Source organism: Juglans regia, chromosome 4, assembly GCF_001411555.2.
Source record: "Juglans regia cultivar Chandler chromosome 4, Walnut 2.0, whole genome shotgun sequence".
Classification (NCBI taxonomy): domain Eukaryota; kingdom Viridiplantae; phylum Streptophyta; class Magnoliopsida; order Fagales; family Juglandaceae; genus Juglans; species Juglans regia.
This window is the reverse complement of record NC_049904.1, coordinates 14848958-14869619: the sequence shown is the minus strand read 5'-3', so window position 1 is coordinate 14869619 and position 20662 is coordinate 14848958. Positions and strand designations below refer to the sequence as shown.

General features: G+C 37.6%; 1 protein-coding gene across 1 annotated transcript; it reads right to left on the bottom strand.

The window, feature by feature from the left end:
* Positions 1-220: 220 nt before the first annotated feature.
* Positions 221-3543, bottom strand: LOC109006000 (G-type lectin S-receptor-like serine/threonine-protein kinase At1g11330). Its single transcript, XM_018985133.2, has 7 exons — positions 2216-3543; positions 1921-2028; positions 1614-1813; positions 1318-1528; positions 978-1215; positions 726-879; positions 221-630 (listed from the first exon to the last, which is right to left on the bottom strand). Exons 1-7 carry the CDS (start codon positions 3486-3488, stop codon positions 322-324), a joined length of 2493 nt encoding a protein of 830 aa, XP_018840678.2. The 5' UTR covers positions 3489-3543; the 3' UTR covers positions 221-321.
* Between the last annotated feature and the right edge of the window lie 17119 nt (positions 3544-20662).

Genomic DNA, 20662 nt, shown 5'->3' with positions numbered 1-20662 from the left:
ATCGGGGAGTTACAAAGGTGATATAAAATTTCTAACAATTATTAGTTTATTAAAAGGCTTCGATTAAACTATGAATTTCTTCGGCTTCCGTAGTTTTCGATTAAAAATTAGAATTGGTCTATTTTTATTTTTTAATACATCAAAGGTAGGAAATGCACGTGTAATGATGATATGCTAATAACAATAAAAAAACCATTGACTCAATGAGGAAGAGCAAGCATTACGTTCGGCAAATATATTGGCATTCTATCAAAAGTCTGCAACTCGTTCTATAACAAAGTGATTGACTAGTTCAATATATATTTTAAAAGCAAATTTTATCTATCTACCATGAACCATTGTAACAGTGACATTGTTAATAGAGCGAATGCTTTGATTGTGGTAAGAGGCCTGAGTTTCTGGGGCAGTCTGGTTTGCAGTGAATCCTAGCTGTCTTGGAGAAGGCAGATCATCAATCTCACTTCTTAACATGGAAATAGCAATTGATACGGTTGGCCTATCTTTAGCCAAATCTTGTACACACAACAGCCCGACATGTATGCATCTCAAGATCTCCTTTTCGAAGTCAGGTTTCAGTACTTTGGGATCTATTAAGACTGCCATATTGTCTGTCTTCCACATATTCCATGCCTAAAAGTATGAAAACATGATTAGTTTCAACATGTATTGCATGCATCAATCACTGATTTGTATACTCCAATGGTAATTAGATAAGAGAGACTTACAAATCCTAAAAGGTTCATGGTCTCCTCGTCGTGATCATAAAAGCTAGCGTTTTTCCTTCCGCATACTATCTCTAGCAGCAATACTCCAAAGCTGAAGATATCTGATTTTTCTGAAAACCTCCCTTCCATTGCATATTCAGGAGACATGTAGCCACTTCAACAATTGTACACATGATCCAAATTATCTTATTATCAATAATATCAACATTAATATAATGATCTGATTGAATTCGGAAAATCAAAAGTACTTACTACGTCCCAACAACTCTTTTAGTATCAGCTTGATCTTCATTTCCCCCAAAAATCCTAGCCATTCCAAAGTCTGATATTTTTGGATTTAGCTCTTCATCCAATAATATATTACTTGCCTTTAGATCTCTATGAATAATCCTTAATCTCGAGTCCCTATGAAGATAGAGTAGACCTCGACAAATTCCTTCAATAATGTTGAAACGTTTTTTCCAGTCTAGAAGCTCTCGTTTAATTGGATCTAATTAATTTAATACAAACAAATTAGAAAATAAAGTCAAGATCATGAAATACATAACAATAATGAAGATGCAAAAATTAATGGGCAATAGACTGAACTAACCAAATAGAAATGCGTCTAAACTCTTGTTTGGCATGTATTCATAGACTAATAGCTTTTCTTCTCCTTCGACACACCCGCCAAGAAGTCTAACGAGATTCCGGTGTTGGAGTTTAGAAATCACAGTCACCTCATTCATAAACTCTTGCATCCCTTGCCCTGATGTTCTAGCAAGTCTTTTTACTGCAATTTCTTGTCCGTCTAACAGTTTTCCCTGTAAACAAGCAACAACCCATAATTTACTGCATATTCAAATTATTAGATGATAAGCCTCTAGATCAAGCATAACCATTAATTACCCTATATACGGGACCAAATCCACCTTGTCCCAGCTTGTTAGATAGATCAAAACTGTTCGTTGCACTTGCCAGCTCTTCAAGACTGAATATTGGTAGCTCCTGGAGTTTATCTTGGTTGATGTTACCTGCAAGATTTTCTTGTCGTTGAAATGTTGGATATGTGCCTCGCATGTTGTTTTCCTCACTCCTCGTTTTCCTCGCTGGTTTGCCAATAGTCGTATTAGTTAGTGTCTATGTATAAATGGTAACAGTTCTTAACTTCTTAGTGCACTTATATAGCACTGGGCAGAATGAATGAACATTTTACCTTTATGTTTAGCCCTCCGCCGGCATAAGAATAAAGTGCACACCGCCACGAAGACAATTCCAATGACCACTGTGACTATGACGATTACTTTCACTTCTTTCTTTCTATCTGCAGCAAAGAAACATCCAAAGTACTACTTGATCATCCGATGTAGGCTACAGAAGACTACTTTGTCTTTTTCCTTTTCTCAGTAAATATATAAGCACAAAATAACCAATCAACTAGAACCGTAAATATAAACATCAAGAGAGAAAAGAAGAAAATTTTCTACAGAACTTGTGATTAGTTAACGTACCAAGTTCTGAAGAGGCCACGCGAACATAAAGATCGACTCCACCAGTACTGGAGACTTGTTGCGAGTCTATTAAGTATTCTCTGGTCCATGACATACACCCAATGCCAGAATCATATGCATAAGCTAAACAAGAACAATTCTCCAAGCACCGATATTTACATTCATCCTCAAAAGCAGCTGACCAATTTGCCAAACTTGGCGTTTTCACCATCCTCACCTTCAAAAATCCATCTTTCTTTCCATCTTCACCAGTTGTGTTCGCTCTCATACACTGCAAGGGTGTCCTCCTCACACACCCACTAGTCCAATTTTCTCTGGTCCATTCTTCTATATTCTTTGGCTCAAACCCCTTTAAACAGCTGCAAATTGGTGAATTCTTCGAGTTACAACTTCCGAATGCCCCGCACTTGCCATAAACCTCACACTCAGATGTCAAAGATGACCACTCGATACTCCAATCCTTTCCATTAGAGGAATAAGTTTCCACTAGGTTTCCTTCAGTAGTCAAGACGTAATGCAATAACCACGACTTGTTTGAGAACTCAAAAATTAACGAGAATAATCCTTGTTTTTCATCTATAAGATTAAAACCATCAAGATATCGGGAAGGCATTTTTGGTATTCCAATAAAGAGCTGACCATTCCATGGCCCACTTCGCCAGTAAGGGCTACTGCCATTCCAAATGTATATTTCTGGAAGATTATAAAAAACCGAAATACGGAGAGAAAAGGTTCCAACGCCTGGATCTGAGTAGCTCTTCCATGATGTGAGCTGCATATTAGTGCTCAATTTCATCTTTGGTAGAAATGAATCTGAAGGATGTTGGAAACTTTCCCACATGATTGATGTGTTAGTGTTTTCTTGCAAGACAAGGTTCCCGGAATCTAGAAGTTGAGCGCTTCGATTAGAAACCGAACCCGTTACATTTGATGACCAAATAATATTCTTTTCTCCATCTAATACAACTAGATTGCCGTCTTCGGATATAGTAACAACCCCGGAGGTGCTCTTCAGGGGATTGTTTCTATTAGCAACCCATATGGCATGGGTTGTGGAAAATTTAGCATACCATATCCCAACATAACGATATGTAGAATTGGCAGGGCTGAAAAATCCCAATATGAAATCACCGTCATTAGAGATTATGGTTTCGGAATCTTTGATAAAGTTAGGTGCTGCGATGGTGTCCGTCGCATGGCCCAACTCTAAACAAAAGGAAGATAGCAAGACAAGAAAATATGATAAGTAGTTTATGGTTCGATCAAGTCCCATAACTCTTGAAGTTGCTCTTCTTCGTGAAAATGAAGCTGAACTTTGATGCCATGGGAGCATTATCATTGTTACGACGTTGCTTCATAGCCTCATACTTTCCCCGATATTTCTATTATTCAGAGATACCAATTCAAACTATGACTTCAAACCACGTGGATCGATGACTTACGAACGCTAGCTTCCATTCACAAACTAGCTAGGGACCACGTACTAGATATTTCAAGAAGATAAATTATCTGTAAAAATTTTAAATAGATAAATTTTATATAAATTTTTATAAAAAAATAAATTTATTTTAAATAAATATAAAAAAAATTATTATTTATTAGTAGAATATATTATTTTATAAAATACATATATAAAATTTATTTATTTGAAATTTATATCTAATATTATTATTTAATAACGGAAGAAAGCCTGGTCTGCTGGTAAATGAATTAACTACTCATGTAATATCTGTGATGAAGAAGTTGCAAACAGTTAATTAACTCTCATTCAGAGCAATTATTTAACAATTAATAATAAGTCAAACACACAATTGTCCAAATTAAATTAATTTATCGTTTTGTTTCTGTCGGCCGAATCATCGGAATGAAACACGCGTACGGGAGCCGACGCAAGTCATGATGCGACAGATCAGATTAGCCGTTGTTTCTCGACTATTTTGCAGGGCTTGGGTTGATGCACGTATGCTTAATCCACCTTGTTATCCCTTTCTTTCTTCTTTCTTCGACTACTTTTACTCGAGTCTCTTTTTTTTTTTTTTTGGTGTTTTATAATTAATATTGGATATAAGTTTTAAATATATAAATTTTTTGTAAAAATGTGAGTCCTATAAAAAAAAAAAAATTGTTCACACTTTTCCATGGAGTCACTTTCTTTACCGGTAAATATTATACTATTCAATGATGAAAACTAGTTTCTTGTAAGAGTACAGCTAGGGTACTGGGCGTGCGTCAGGTAAAATTTATTAATTTTTTTTATTTTTATATATTTTTAGAAATTTTAAATATTTTTAAAAATAATAAAATATTAATATATTAATAATCACTTCTTTAATCAATTAATAAAACATTTTTTTTTTAAAAAATAGTCAAAATAAGGGAGCAAAATGAGAAAGAGCATACTAGCTAAAATTATTCTTTTTTGTAATATTTTAGTACACTCACATTAGTTTACTCATAATTTCTAGGTAAAAAGACTTACACGCTTAATATAATATATTATATCTACATAATTTATAATAAAAAATGTTTTACAACCTAACAAGTCGCATATAATTAATCATGTCAATATATATACTTTTTTCTGTAAGATTTGTGTATAGATCAAACATTTCCCTATTAATATTAATTGTTGTGATTTTTTAATAAGCATGTTCAAAGAAAACACAAGGCAAAATCTATCGAAATAATTTCGACAAGGTTTATTTAAAATACAAAATTAGTAAAATATATCACTGCATGAGAGATGGAGCATCTGTTTTTGGAAGCGTCGTGGGTTTGCAGGATGAGAATCCATGATATGAACGAAGGATGTAACTAACTATTGGTTTGTCATGACTCGAAGGATGTAACTAACTATTGGTTTGTCATGACTCGTGCGTCCTACATCCTGAAGGGTCATGTGCTAAAGAAATACTGATATGTCGCCTGATCTAACATGATTAGAAAATGTTATCAAGAAATACTATAAGAAAACTGTTTATTTGTGACCAGTTAATTTCAACGAAATGACTATTTACATTTAAAATTGGTTGTAAAAAATCTTTTAATTGTATTAAATTAGTCACAAAATGTCATTTTTCTTGTAGTGAAAACATATATATATATACAATCTGCAAATGTTTTACATTTTTAAGGTTTTATTATTTCAGATTTATAACATGCAGTGATCACATGTCAAGTGACAAGCCACATCAACATATATGGTACTAAATTGTGTTGCAAGAGTCTCATGATCTGATCCCATGAGAGCACAGCTCATGCTTCTACCACTTACTCGATCCTTTGATGCCCCTAGCATGTAATTAATTAAGCAGCTAAATATGTAGGTATCAGTACGAAGCTTCAAATGGAATGGTGCGGGTTGAAATTAACATGTCGCGAAGTCTAATTGAGGTTTTTCTCATTGATCAGTGCAATTAATAAACAATTAATTATAACTCAAACACAAAATTGTCCAAATTAAATTAATTTATCATTTTGTTTCTGTCGGCGAGCTTGAAATAAACGGCCGGGCCGAATCATGGGAATGAAACAGACGTACGGGAGCCGACGCAAGCATTAATGATGCGACCGATCAGGTTAGCCGTTGTTTCTCGACTATTTTGCAGGGCTTGTATTAATGCACGTATGCTTAAATATCCACCCTTTTAACCCTTTTTTTTCTTTCTTCTTTCTCCGCCTACTTTGTCTCGAGTCCTTTATTTTTAATAATTTTACATACAATCGTGAAGTGTGTAATTACTGTGTAATTATTTTAAAAAAGAGTAGAGTCTATTATTAAAAAATTAATTTTTTTCATATAAGTCCCATGTTTTATTTATTTTTTTCAAAGCGATTACGCGACAGTTACGCAATTCACGATTGTAAGTATATTTTCTTCTTTTTTTTAACAATATTGGATCTGTAATTTAGAACTAGAAAGGAAAATTTGATCGAACTGAAGAGAGCTAAACTTCCTTTATGATTAATACTATCTACAAATTGTAAATGTACAAACATTTTGTAAAGATATAGATCTCATATAAAAAATGTAACATCTCGTTCCCGAGGGTCTGGAGAGCTAACTCATGTCAACTAAAATCATTTCTAATAATACTTTTAAAATAAACCAAAAGTCTCCATAACATAATAACCTATTTGTCCAACACAAATATCTATGCTCCTACATAAGGGCACATCAGAAGTACCTCAATAATATACATAAATATTTCCACAAGGACTAGAAATATCTATGCATTACTCAAAATACCAAAGCAACATGAAATATCAATACTACCAAAAGACTCTCCAAAAGCCCTTGTATCCTAAGGCATTTAATCTTCTATGATCAACAAAACTTGCAAGCACTCCTTATTCATGACTTCCAGCTGTTGCATCAAAATTATCTCAAATATATTTTGAAGATAAGGAGTGAGTTATCAACAACTCAGTAAGCAGAGAATATATATTAGTATGCAAACATGAACATTTATAGAGTTTATAATGCAAAATAAAATACTTTTTATTTTCAGAATGTAGAGTCAGAACATCTTATAAAAAAATATGAGAGCGATAGTTCAAAAATATTTCAAAATTCTCTTGGCACAGCATAACTAAAACATCATATTAGAACATAGGAACCCCGCTTACATGAACTTCTTAGCTTTTCAAAAAATTTCTTGAAAAATGCCCAACAAAAATTAATCGTCACCTATAAAATAATCACATAATTTTCGTAAATTTTCAGTCAAACATATACTTCAATATTTAAGCCTAAAATGCTAAAATAACATATTTTAATTCCTTAAAAAACCTAAATTTTCAATCCCTAAAATATCATTACATCCCAAATTCCCCAGTATCCAACTTGATCTCTAACTAAGCTATTAAATTCTTACTTATTTAGTATTGAAAAATCAAACTATCAAATTTAATACTAAATAGAATAGTTATACCAAAATATTTTAAATTATATAACAATAATTATTTAATAAACTAGATCATAATAAAATGACAACATTATCATTTAATTTTGAAAGAAAATCTTACTTAATACCAATTTAAATTACTTAAAATATTTCTGTAAACATAAATAAATTAGAGATTACTAACACATATTAAAAGTTTAAAACACATTAATGCAACTTGTAGCTCAAAGGGTAATAATGTAATTTTATTTAATTAAACAATACATTACCCAAGCTTCAGTAGAATATTTGTTAGTTGAAAACAAAAATCATGTTACGTAAAAGTAAAACAGCAGTTTGTGAGGCAGAGGCTCATTGAGAGGTTGAGAGCACGACGGGCGGCGAGCTGGGTGGTAGTGGGGGCGGTGGTTACGACAGCAAAAAGAGCGGCCGAGCACTAGTAACAGAGAGAGAGAGAGAGGATGATGAGCAAGAGAGAGAGAGAATAGTGGGAGATAGAGCTCGGCTTACAAAGGGGTGGTTACGGCAGACCTGGGTGTACGAACGACATCTTCTGGTTGTTCCTACTTGAGGCTGAGCAACTCGGTGGCGGCGCTGGGGTTCACTATGGAGGGAGGCTGGTGCTCTATTTTTCGGTGGTGCAAACAAAGGTGGTGTTGCACACAGATAGGATGGTGGCACACGACTGGAATGGTGGACTTTGAGTGGCTAAGGTTCTGTGCTTGGCTGTGGGGGTGGCGGGGTTGCTAAACGCCACTGAGGCTTGTGGTTTTACAAGGGCTAGCTAAAGGCCAGCGACGACGGGGAGAGGGAGAGCTAGAGCTTCCATGCGTGGAGTTGCAGTGGCTGGGTTGTGGCTACTTGAAGGTGGTGAGGCAGTTGGAGTGGAGGTCTTAGTTTGATATTTTGAGAAGAGGAGGACGAGTGGCACAATTCTAGGATTGAGGATCCTTAGCATATATATACGATATATATAGTAAAGATATAAAAAAAAAAAAAAAAAAACCCAGAGAAAAAGGATGGAGGGACTGCATGAAAATGGAAAAGGGATGTAAACTGTGCGACGGCGTTTGGAAATCGCTTCCACGGGCCTGGGCTCTTAAGTCTAAAAAGAAAAAATGTACTCGGCCCACATCTTGGATCATCTATGGGCTTATTGCATGGGCTTTTACCTTAAGTTTTGGGCCTCAACTCAACCTAAAAAAAATACACTTATCCCATAAAGTTTCTGGGTGAACATCCACTTGGTCCATTAAAAGATTTTAAACCTAATTATCAAACCTATTGAAAAATTATATTCCGCCAAAAATATGTTAGGCTGAAACTCTCTTCCAAAAAAAAAAAATTTACTCGTAATCCCAAATGATTTTCCATAACTATAAACCCAAAAATTTTGTAAAGCGGCTTGACTTGGCTCGGGTGTTACAAAAAAAAGTAAATTCTTTACATTTTTTCACGAAGGAGTCCACTTTCTTTACAATTTAGTAAACAGTATACTATTCATTGATGAAAACTAATTTATTGTAAGAGTACTTAATATATACTAGGGTGCGGCCCATGTGCCCCTAAGCCCGTGCTTTTTCTTTTAAAATATTTTTATAAAAGGGACGACGGGAATTACCGTCCTGTTTAAAACTTTTTCACTTGCATCCCCAGGGTGCGAGACTCTACGTTTATAAATAAAATGTGCTTTGATCATAAAAGAGGGTTACAGCGGAAAACATAAATCTCATAATAAAAAGGCCTCGTACGTTTAAAACTCGTGCCTAGACTTCCGTGCTCTTCCCCATGGGCAGTGTCCGTCCTGATCGTGCAGTTCCTGTGAGGGAGAGGGACATGCATAAAAACTAAAATGAGTTGAAGACTCGTAAGCATTACTTCATACGGTTAAAATATAACAACATAGGTTTTCATTCATGCATTCATCAATCGTACATACTATTACGTGCGTGCCTACGTGTCTTGTGTGCGTTCGTTTGAAAACGTCACTGGACGGGGCTTTTCTTTTAAAAGGCTTTCCTCTATTTAAAACGTGTCCCCCGTCACTGCCTTCATTTCTTCAAGAGTCGGTGTAACGCCCCGACCCCGAGGGTCCGGAGAGTTAACTCATAACACTTGATAAACAACTCTAACAAGGCTAGAGTACTTCCAAATTCAAGAATATATCCATTTTACCAAACCTCAAATCGAACGTAAATACTTCAATTAAATAAATCAAATAAACTCATTTATCCAATATTCAATCCAACAACCCAAATAAAATCAACTCTTCTTCATGTCTCAAATAACAACTAAGAATAATAAAACATTAACATAGTCTCCATAAACCGTCTAAATCCATTGAAGTAAACTTAAGAAAGATAAATAACCTCTAACACCAACACTAATATCATGAGATACCCAACAATAAATCAATGCTAATCTTCTCCATAGACTTTAATACTGATCCTCAGCCGAACCATCAATGTCATTTGAAATATTATGGAGATAAGGGGGGTGAGTTATCAACAACTCAGTAAGCAGAGAACATATACCAGTGTATAAACATGAGCATTTACAGAAATCAGAATGCAGAACAAAACATTTTCATTTTCAGAGTGCGGAAGCAGAACATGTTATTAAAATATCAGAGCGAAGATTTAGAAATAATTTCATTCAAAATATTCTTTGGCATAACATAAAAGATCATCATCATCATCAGAACATCATATCAGAACAGAGGCCATGTATAATCCCCGTGGTAGGGTTGTGCATCTGCGGATAGCCAAGCAGAACATGAAACACTCTGTCACCAAGGTGTGCACTCAAAACAGAGACCACTACTATAACCCGTGGCAGGGCCGTATCCACTATTATTACCCGTGGTTGGGCCGTATCCACTATTTTAACCCGTGGTTGGGCCGTATCCACTATTATAACCCGTGGTTGGGCCGCATCCACTATTATTACCCGTGGTTGGGCCGTATCCACTATTATTACCCGTGGCTGGGCCGTAACTGAACAGAACGGAAACATAATCAAATTCAGAATCAGAGAGTCATGCCAAAGGTTTTCAGAAATCACGTCTTATCCAAACAGAGTACTGAACAAAAATCTTCGGAACAGAACAAAATCATATCACAATATAATTAATGCACAAATTTCATATTCGCTCTCATTTTCAAAGTTCAGAAACAAAATGTCAAAAATTAAGCTCATGTCTACACCAGTCATGACAGAAAATACTTTCTTCTTAAACAGAATCTCATGAGTAATGCAGAACAATTATCTGAGGTTGTTTCCAGATTTCTTTTCATAACCAAAACATGCACATTTTTCAAAAAGGACCTCAGTTAATTTTATTTTAATGCAAAGTCTAGCATAGGAACCCCGCTTACCTGAACTTCTTAGCTTTTTCAAAATTCCTCAAAACGTTGGACAATAATTAATCGTCACCTATAAAATAATCAAGTAATTCCCGTAAATTCTCAATCAATCACGTATTTCGTATTTGAACCTAAGAACCTATTTAAATCCTCAAAACCTAGAATTCTAAAAATTTCCTATAATACCACCATTATCTAAAAACACCAATATTGTTTACTCTTAAAATAAACATTTACTTAATAATATAAAAAAAAATACTTAAGTGATTTACTTTAATCATAAATAAAATGTTCAAAATACACTTTCAATAAAATAATCGTTGCACATAGTATAATTAAAAAAAAATACTATATAAACTCGATACAATATCCTATACATCCCACAAAGGGTAAAAAAGTAATTATCAGACAAAATATTTCCTAAACTATGGAAAGTCTACGGAACAACACAACACAAGCAACGTGACCATGCCGCGCGGTTGAAGAGTAACGGAGGACCTACCGAGAGAAGTGGAGCTGCGACGGAGCTGGGCGGGTGTGCTAGTGGTGGTGGGTACTGCGGCGGTGCACTGGAAGAGAGAGAGAGAGAGCTGAAACCGAGAGAGAGACCGAGAGAATGGAGACACCAACAAGAAATGGCGTGAGCTTACCGGGGAAACAGAGGCTGCGTGCGGCGGACAGGGGTGATGAGACGTCCTCCTCGGCAGTTTCTGTGTGGGCACAGCGCGGAGGGGCTTTCGGTGGAGGATGCTTTCAGCGGCTCAAGGTGGCTGGAAATGCTCTGTTTTTGGATAACAAAACAGAGTAGTCCGATGCTTGCTGAAGAGGCTACGGGAATGCTAGGCGAAAGCTTCGCGTGATTGGGCAGTGGGCACGGTGGTTTCGTGTAGGTTTATGGCGGCTTAAGGAGGTATGGACCTGGCGGCTGCGGTGGCTTCCCGCGGTATGCAACTCGGTGCACGGTAGGCTGAAGGCAGAGGCTTTTCTGTTAACTGGCGTGGTGCTTTCCGAAAGGGTGAGGACAGGCTGCGGTGATGCTGGGGCGGCGTCGCGGTACGCGGATAAGTTTTGGGGTGCTGCACGACTCGGGGTGCGAGGAACCGAGGGGATGGAGGCTGAGGAGGAAAAACTGGGCTATGGTTCCGCGTGGGAAGGCAGTGGCGCGAGCCTTCATCGTGAATATAAGTAGACGATTGAACATGAAAAGAAAACCCTAGATGAAAACCAAACGGACGCGGGATGTGCATGAGGGACGTGTGTGTGCCAGCATGCCGTGAACGAAAACGTGCGTGTATGCATGTTGTGCGACAAAAAAAAATAAGCCGTGCGAAAAATTAAAATAGACGGAAAGAGAAAGAATTAAAAAAAATGAAACCTGCGGGAAAAATAAAAATAAAACGGCCAAGAACTCCAAATTAAAAGAAAACAAAATCGCTACTCAAAATCGTAAATTAAGAACTTAAATAAACAATCAAATTATAAAAAAAAAAATAAATAAATAAGTAAAAATCTAAAGTCCAACTATACCAATATTGGGTCCGGGTGTTACAGTCGGTATACGGGGTTTTACTTTAAAAGGGCTTTCTCGCCGTAAAACGTTTCCCCCGTCAGTGCCTTCATTTCTTAAAGAGCCCGTGCTCTTGTGCTCTTGTGCATACATGTGCGTTCGTGCGTGCGTGCGTACATCCATTCTTTCTTATCACTTTCATAGGCCAGTACACACAATTACGCCCCGTGTGTTTGGGGTTAGCGGTCTTCCTTTGGACCCGGATTCCGCCCGTGGCCACGGGTTGGGAACCCCTTTTCATAGGGGGCAGCACTGGGTGCACTTCCAGCGCTACTTACCCGGCATTGCAATCTGCCCATTCATCGGTACCCTTTCGTTCATGTCATGTGGCCGTTACGTGTCTTCATACATTCATGCTTTCGTTTCTTTCTTTCTTTCTTTTCATTCGTTCGTTCATGTCAGCTCGAAGGAGCTGAAGCTTTCATTCAGTTCGTTCTTTCATTTAACAGTCATTTCTTTTCACGAGAAAACATTTCTTTTCGTGAGAAAATATCGTTTGGGGCGTAAGCCCGAAAATGGTCTTTCCGTTTTCTTTTTCAATTTCATTTCAGTTCTATCTTCTCTTTAACAAGGAACATACATGGGCTTAAGCGTCAGCTTCCGTGGCATCTTATAAGTGTCACCTTGAACGTCGTCAATCATGGCGTCCGCGAGTATCACCTCGTGGTGCACATGAGAGCGTCGGTTCGTAGGATTCACAAAAGCATCTGCTTTCATGCCTTTCATGCATCTTCATCAGTTTATGGATTTTTTCTTAGAAAATACATACAATAGATACAGCGTATAGTCATCCATTCACATGCGTACAATTAATACTTTGGGGTGCGTAAAAAGGGGCTGCCAATGAGGGGCCGTACATACTTATGCTTTTGAACATTTAGCATTTTCTTTCTTAAAACGTCTTTAGTCTTTTCGTGAGCATTTCAAAGGAAAATCGTTTATTGTATCTTTGATAACTCTAGAAGAGTATGAACGTAACACTTACCTGGACTGCATGCTACTTGCATGTCATTCAGTCCATTCACGTGCTTGTCAGACGGCAACCTACATGCATACACATAACCTTAGCATCATTCTCTATCTAATGCATAAGTAACTTAAACTATAAATAGAACTACGCTATACTTAGAACACTCTCCTTCTATCCCATGCACTTAAGTGCCCTTCACTATGTTAGACCCTTCGGGGACCACTTATGGTCACCACAACTTCCAACTCAAAGTCTTGCCTCGAGTGCTCATCCACTAAAGTGAACCCCTTATTCACCTTAGGATTAAGACACTAGGACATTCGTCTTACTCTTCTTACAACCACATTCGACGCATGATTCCGACCGATAGAATCACACATCTCAATCCTAACGATGCATCCGTCACTATCTTCATGCATCTTGGCCCACACTAAATCCTCATTCCCATCCAGCAAGACACATGACTCTAAGCCAACTCTGAGGCTTAGTACCGTGCAACTATGCTCATGACAGATTACCCATTACATATGGTGAATCCGTCCGGCACGTGTCTCTCACCATGTTACACAGGTACCTTACCCCTTTATCACCTAAGATCAACGTATATAATACGTTGATCACCTGTTCGTAGGGACAAGGGCCATATTCCGATACCAATCTTCTCTTGACCCAGCTAGCATGACACTTCACGCTACCCGTCCCTTTTGACAGTTCATCCCAACACTTAACACGACAAGACTCCATTCATAACTACGTTTCATGTCACGTTATATAGCCCGAGATTGCTCCAGTGCTACACTGTGACCTTGTCGTGTTACCTAGCATTCTACTTCATCACTCCTGACTCATCACGAGTACGGTTCCTCACGTACTCCCGTCACATCGCGACATCTCGTCACGTTCCCATTACGCCATTTCTACACTTTAACACTTCACCCATCATAAGCATGACTTCCAATAACCACGTCACTTCATGACGTTGCCCAGTCATGCTTCCGCTGCGTACTCTTACACTTATTCCGCTACTTTGCGCATACTCCTGGCCATAAGTCCATCATAGTGACACCTGTCACTTCAAACTACAGGCTACGCCATAACTACTTCGGGACACTGTTCCACAGTTCCCGACACTATCCATCACGTTCCACGCCCATCAATCACATAACCATCCTTATCTCTACGACACGCCACACGGAGTGTCGCTGCCATGTGGAGTACACTCCACGTATACTCCCTTCATACACAACACATTACCATTATGGCATACCTACCATATGGTACATTACTCCATCACAGGGAGTACGTTCCACTCGTACTCCCTTTACATAAGCTCCATCACCACTATGGCCTACACGCCATATGGTGCATCCCTAATCATATGGAGTACATTCCACATGCACTCCATCCATACTCACCATATCACCACTATGGCATACCCGCCATATGGTACATTATTACATCACATGGAGTACACTCCTCGTATACTCCTTTCATACACTACGACACATCACCATTATAGCATCCTTGCCATATGGTGTATCTCACCATCTCATGGAGTACATCCCATTTGTACTCCCCACATATACAACACGCCACATCACCACTATGACATACACGCCATATGGTGACTTGGGACGTATGGCGGCTTTAAAAGGTAGCGTAATGTGGTTGCGAAGCCCCGATCAGCTGGTAAGAATTTTTTGTACCTTTCCATTGATACAAAAGAAAAATCAGAGAGATGGAGCCACTGAGTGGGGATTGGAGGGGGAGGTGCAAGGTGGTCGGAGTGCCATGTTGGCACCCTGGGATGGGAGACCGCTGCGACCATCTATATATTCTCGGTTTCGTGGCTCAATCAATCTCTAAGATGGGTTTATTTTTTTAAAACAATGCTTTGAAGTACAATGTTTGGTGCCAAGAGGAGACTGATAACCTCCTCGTTGGTGCCTCTTTAACGGCAGCAGGGGACTTTAAAGCCCATTGGCCATGGCGGTATTCTGGTAAAAAAAGAAAAAAAGGCAATGAGGACAAGACGACATGGTGTTTCTAGCAAGGACAAGACGCAGGAGGAGGCTGGATACACCATGTCGTCTTGTCCTCACTAGAAACACTCGTAGCTATGATAGCCCAGAGTTGGAAGAACTCTGGTGCGGCAACTGTTGAAGGAAGAAGAAAAAGCCTAGAATTTTTTCTTTCAAAACATAAAGATTGGGCTGTAGCGTCAGTAGTGCGCTCTAGCCAAGTTCGAGATAAAGAAAAGAAAATCCAATGGGCCGCTATTGTGGCCTAGCCCAATAAAAGAAAGAAAAAAAGAATTATTTTCTTTTATGTGCGTGTTGCTATTGTTAAGTACATGTATTAAATTTTATTTTTCTTTTATGTGCAAGTTATTATGCCATATATAAGTTTTTATCCAATATGGGGCAAATGATTTACACCAAAATTAAAGAAAAGATTAGTTTCCCAAAGGTACAATATTTTCTTAAATTTTGGTAAAAAATTATTAAACTCCATAGTAAGGTGAATATGGTGGAATGAACAATTTTGTATGTACTTCCAAATGAGGATTTTGATGATACTACTAGTTCATCCATTAAAGTAAAGTTGGAGTGAACAATTTGTGTGTCAAGATCTACAACCAAATGAGGATTTTGATGACACTACTAGTTCATCCATCCAAAGTTCATCCATCAAAGTAAGGTTAGAGTGAACAATTTGTATGTCAAGATCTACTCACAAATGAGGATTTTGATGATACTACTAGTTTATTCACTAAAGTAAAGTTCGAGTGAACAATTTGCATGTCAAGATCTACTCTGAAAGGAGGATTTTGTTGAGACTACTAGTTCATCCATCAAAGTAAAGTTGGCATTAACAATTTGTATACTAGAGTTTACTCCCAAAGGATAATTATGTTGATACAGCTAGTTCATCCACATAATTTAAAGTTGGAGTGAACACTTTGTATGTCAGACATTACTTTCAAAGGAGAATTTTGATGATACAACTAGTTCATCCATAGAATTTAAAATTAAGGAAATATTTTGTGCATTGGGGTTCATTACCAAAGGAGGGATCTCGATCACACAATTAGTTCATCCATAATGGCTTAAACTCTATTATTGTTTGTGAGTGTCAAACTCAAAACATTAATGTGATTAAAATGTTTTTCTTGAAGTAAGAATACGAATATCTTTATCAGGTTTCCTATACAGAATGGATTCTAGTTTAGAGAAACATGAGCATGCCAAATTTATACTAAGACTTTTAGATCCTAGTTTATCTTTCTAAGTCTAACATCACTTATTATTAAGAATAGTGATAATGGTCAGAAAAGTATAATATTTAAGGAGATTGAATTAATTATTACATATCAAACAATAAGAATTTCTTAGTTTTGTACATAATAGTTTACTTCAGAGGCATTATTATTTCATTAAAGTAATGAGATATGAACAAGTTTGTAGCATAGTTGTTAGCTAGATACAAATTTATTTTGCTAATTTGTGTGAAAAAGCATTGTATCTTTTGGGAAAGGAAGGAAATGATGATAATAAAAATATAAGTTTTTGAAGGGAAGGGTAAACTTTTTTTGTATATGTTTCGAATCAGATCTTATACATTCTTATTAGATTAAACTTGAACGCAAATATTCATATATATATATATATATATTTGTATAAGTTTCAAATCAAACTCTATAAATATTGACACTTATTTTAGTTGCTGAACTCGAGAACAAATGTTCAAAATTTTAAATTCTTTCAAAATGCCATTTATGTTTGTTCCATTTTTCCTTCCAATAAGATTTTTATTTTTCATGCCCTCATAATAGTGATTTTATTAAAAGTTTTTCATTTTCACTCATGAGGCATGTATTGGAACCATATGAAAATTGATTTGTGAAAATTGTTTTACAGTTTATGGCATAGAATTTGAAACATAATTTGTGACATAAAAGTTTGGAAAATATCTCCAAGAAAAGTTATAAAGATTAGTAAATAAAATATTTTTCACATTTAGATTTTCTAATATTAGGATGTGTGTACGTTGATTTATTGTAACACCCGGGTCCAGCAACAAGCCGTTTTATAAAAGTTTTATTTTTGGTTTTAAACGTACGAAGAGCCTAGTTAATTTTTTAAAAATATTTTTTTTTACTACGGGCCAAAATCTTTGTTTTGGCGATTTTTTATTTTATTGGGCTTGATAATAAGGTTATTTTTCTAAAGGGCCAAGATGAGAATTGAGCGGAGAATTTTCTAAGACAAGTTGATTTATTTTTGGAAATTAGGTTGATACTCTCACTCAAGAAAAAGCCCAAAGATAGTGTTACCTTATTTCAGACTCCATGTACTACGCGGTTTCACGTCCCTTGTTTTTTCTCCACTCACCCACATACACGTCTCCCTCATCCGGGTTTGCTTTTGTTCTTCGTTAGCCTATATATACGTACCTAACCCTTCGTGCATGAAGAAAACCCAAGAATAGGGTTGCCATCTCCTTCCCTCATCCTCCATCGTACAGAACCTCAACCAGCCCAAACTACCTACGCAACCCAGCCCCATGAAGACCCACATCACAATACCTGTTGTGTCCACGTCGAGCAATCAACCATAGCCCATCTTCACCATGGAAACTACTGCCGCACCACCTTCAAGTAGCCACTGCAACTCCACTCACGGAAACTTGGAAGTCACTGTAAAGTGAGAGGACCCTTGCCGCCAGCCACTGCCTCGAACGAGAGCTCCCTGCCAAGATCCTCCATGTAATATCTTGCACCGTAGCCCACTGCTCAGCCACCGCAGAACTACCCTGCACCACCAACCAATGTTGTCGAGACTGCATGAAGACGTTGCTGCAACCTCAATTTTTCCGAGTCAAAAACAGAGCAACAACGTGTGAGGGCCAAAGCTTGTTTCGACCACCCTATTCAAAGCTGCATCTCGCATAAGAGTCTGTGGAGGATCTGGAGAGCCACTGTTAGAAACTGTTAAAAACAGAAAGTGAAGATGAGAAGAAACTGAGTTAAGAAGAAACTGATTCTCATTGATTTCTTTTGATTACACGTGAGTCATATATATACATTACAAAGGAAAGCAGAAAAGTAAAAAGAAGGTACTGAAAAGTAACTTTGATTATGTCACAACATCAATTCAGAATTCTCTATGGACAGTATGGTAGATGCAGCTTTATGCATCGTGTCCCTAATGCTTCTCTGAATGCAACCCTGCATTTCCTCAGCTGTGGTTCACCTTTTCTGTGCCATCACCTTTGCTGTTGCTGCTACCTTTTTCTTTCCATGTACTACAACATACTTTATCAACTTTATGCATGTCTTGAGTGTTGCAATTTATCTCAGCCATACTTTGGTTGCTGTCCTTGTGTAAAACCAGATTACATTGTATTCTGTAAGACTCCCCCTCAAGATGGGCATAGATGTTAACAATTCCCATCTTGGATAGTAGGAACTAAAATGTAGAGGTTGGTAAGGCCTTAGTGTAAGTATCTGCCAACTGAAATTTTGAGGACACATGTAGAGGTGTGATAATTCCAGCCAAGACCCTTTCTTTAACAAAATGGCAATCTAGTTCTATATGCTTGGTCCTTTCATGAAAAATTGGATTCATTGTAATGTGGATGGCTGCTTGGTTATCACATAAGAGGGAAGCAGATTGTGCATGGTCAACATTAAATTCTTTTAGCAAACCGAGAAGCCATATGATCTCACAACTTGTAGATGCTAGTGCCCTATATTCTGCCTCAGCTAAAGATCTAGAAACTGTTGCTTGCTTCTTAGATTTCCAGCTTATTAGTGAATCCCCAATGAATATACAGAACCTTGTGACAGATCTTCTTGTCTAGGGGCAGGCAGCCCAATCTGAATCACTATAGGCCCTTAGATGTAAAGCTGATTTGGTTGACAAGAAAATGCCTTGACCTATGGATCCCTTAAGGTACTTGAGAATCCTATAGGCTGAGTGCATATGAGATTGTGAGGGTCTGTCCATGAACTGGCTTACAACACTTACAGCATAAGTTATGTCGGGTCTAGTAATGGTTAAGTAAATTAACCTTCCAATGAGTCTTCTATAAGCTGTGGGATCTTGGAAGATTTCTACTGTGGTGTGACTCAATTTATGGTTCAGTTCAATAGGTGTGGAAACTGTCTTTGTGCCAAGTAGACCTGAATCTTCTAATATCTCGAGGGTGTACTTCCTTTGACAAAGGTTAATTCCAAGTGAGGACCTAGTAACTTCCAATCCTAGGAAATACTTGAGGGGTCCAAGGTCCTTAATTTTGAACTTGCTGTGAAGGTAAGATTTGAGGGAATCAATTTCTCTTTGAGAGTCACTTCCAACTATGATGTCATCCACATAGACTAAGAGAGCTATAAATCCATTGGGACTGACCTTAGTGAACAAAGAATAGTCAGACTTTGATTGGTGAAATCCAATGGCAGTGAGTGAATTTGAAAACTTTGAGAACCATTGCCTAGATGCTTGCTTAAGTCCATAGAGAGACTTATTTAATTTGCATACCAAGTTCTCCCCCTCAATCTGCTCACTCTTGATGTGATAGCCTGGAGGTAATTGCATATAGATGTCTTCATCGAGGTCTCCATGAAGAAAGGCATTGTGAACATCCATTTGAGTAAGGGACTAGTTTTTAATGGCTGCTATGGCAAGGAAAACCCGAACTGTGGTGAGCTTGGCAACTGGACTAAAGGTCTCTTGGAAGTCAAAACCTTCTTTTTGGGTGTAACCTTTGGCAAGTCTGGCTTTGTGCCTTTCAAGAGAGCCATCTGATTTCAGCTTGGTCTTATAAACATATCTACAACCAATTGCAGTTTTGTTGGGGGGTAAGGTGGTGACAGTCCATGTGTGGTTTTCTTCTAGAGCATGAAGTTCAGCTTTCATGGCATCTTGCCAATGCTTAAACCTGACAGCTTCATTATAGGATTGAGGTTCATGAAGTAATGAAAGGGAAACAAAAAATGACTTATGAGAGGGAGAGAGATTTTTGTAAGTTATGTAATCATGAAGGGGGTGATTTGTGGAGGAGGAAAGGAAGGGTTGAGATGCTGCAAGTTGGCAATGATATTGATGAAGATAAGCAGGTTGATTCCTATTTCTGGTGGACCTTCGAAGAGGGAAAGGGTCATGATGAGGTGAGGAGGCAGGTGCAGGAAGTGTGGGAGCAGTAGGGGAGGCAAGAGTGGAGGTGTCAGCTGGTGAAGAAGGTTCTTCATTAGCTGGTGCAGAAAGTTCTAATGAAGAAGGTTCTTCATCATGGTGTGATTGAGTGAGAGTTTGAGAAGTTTGGGAAAAGGAGAAGATGTCATCTGGTGGAGCAGGAGGAAGGACAAGATTATTGGGGAAGGAAGACAAGTCATTGTTTGAAAAAGAATCAGATTTGAAAGGGAAAGTTGATTCATAAAAAATGACATTTCGAGAGATAAAGGTAGAGTGAGATTCAATGTCATACAGCTTATAACCTTTGAAATTAGCAGGGTATCCTAAGGAAATGCAAGGTTTAGCTCTATGTTCAAATTTGGTTCTGTTTTGTTTGGGAGTGCTAGCATAAGAGAGACAGCCAAAGACCCTAAGGTAAGAATATGAAGGTGGTGATGAGAAA

Excerpts from the sequence above, each read along its gene's own strand:
- LOC109006000 (XM_018985133.2), bottom strand. The coding sequence starts at position 3,488 with ATGGGACTTGATCGAACCATAAACTACTTATCATATTTTCTTGTCTTG. Across the intron at positions 2,029-2,215 it reads CGTGGCCTCTTCAGAACTTG|ATAGAAAGAAAGAAGTGAAA; the intron begins GTACGTTAACTA and ends TCTTTGCTGCAG. Across the intron at positions 1,814-1,920 it reads GCGGAGGGCTAAACATAAAG|CGAGGAAAACGAGGAGTGAG; the intron begins GTAAAATGTTCA and ends TTGGCAAACCAG.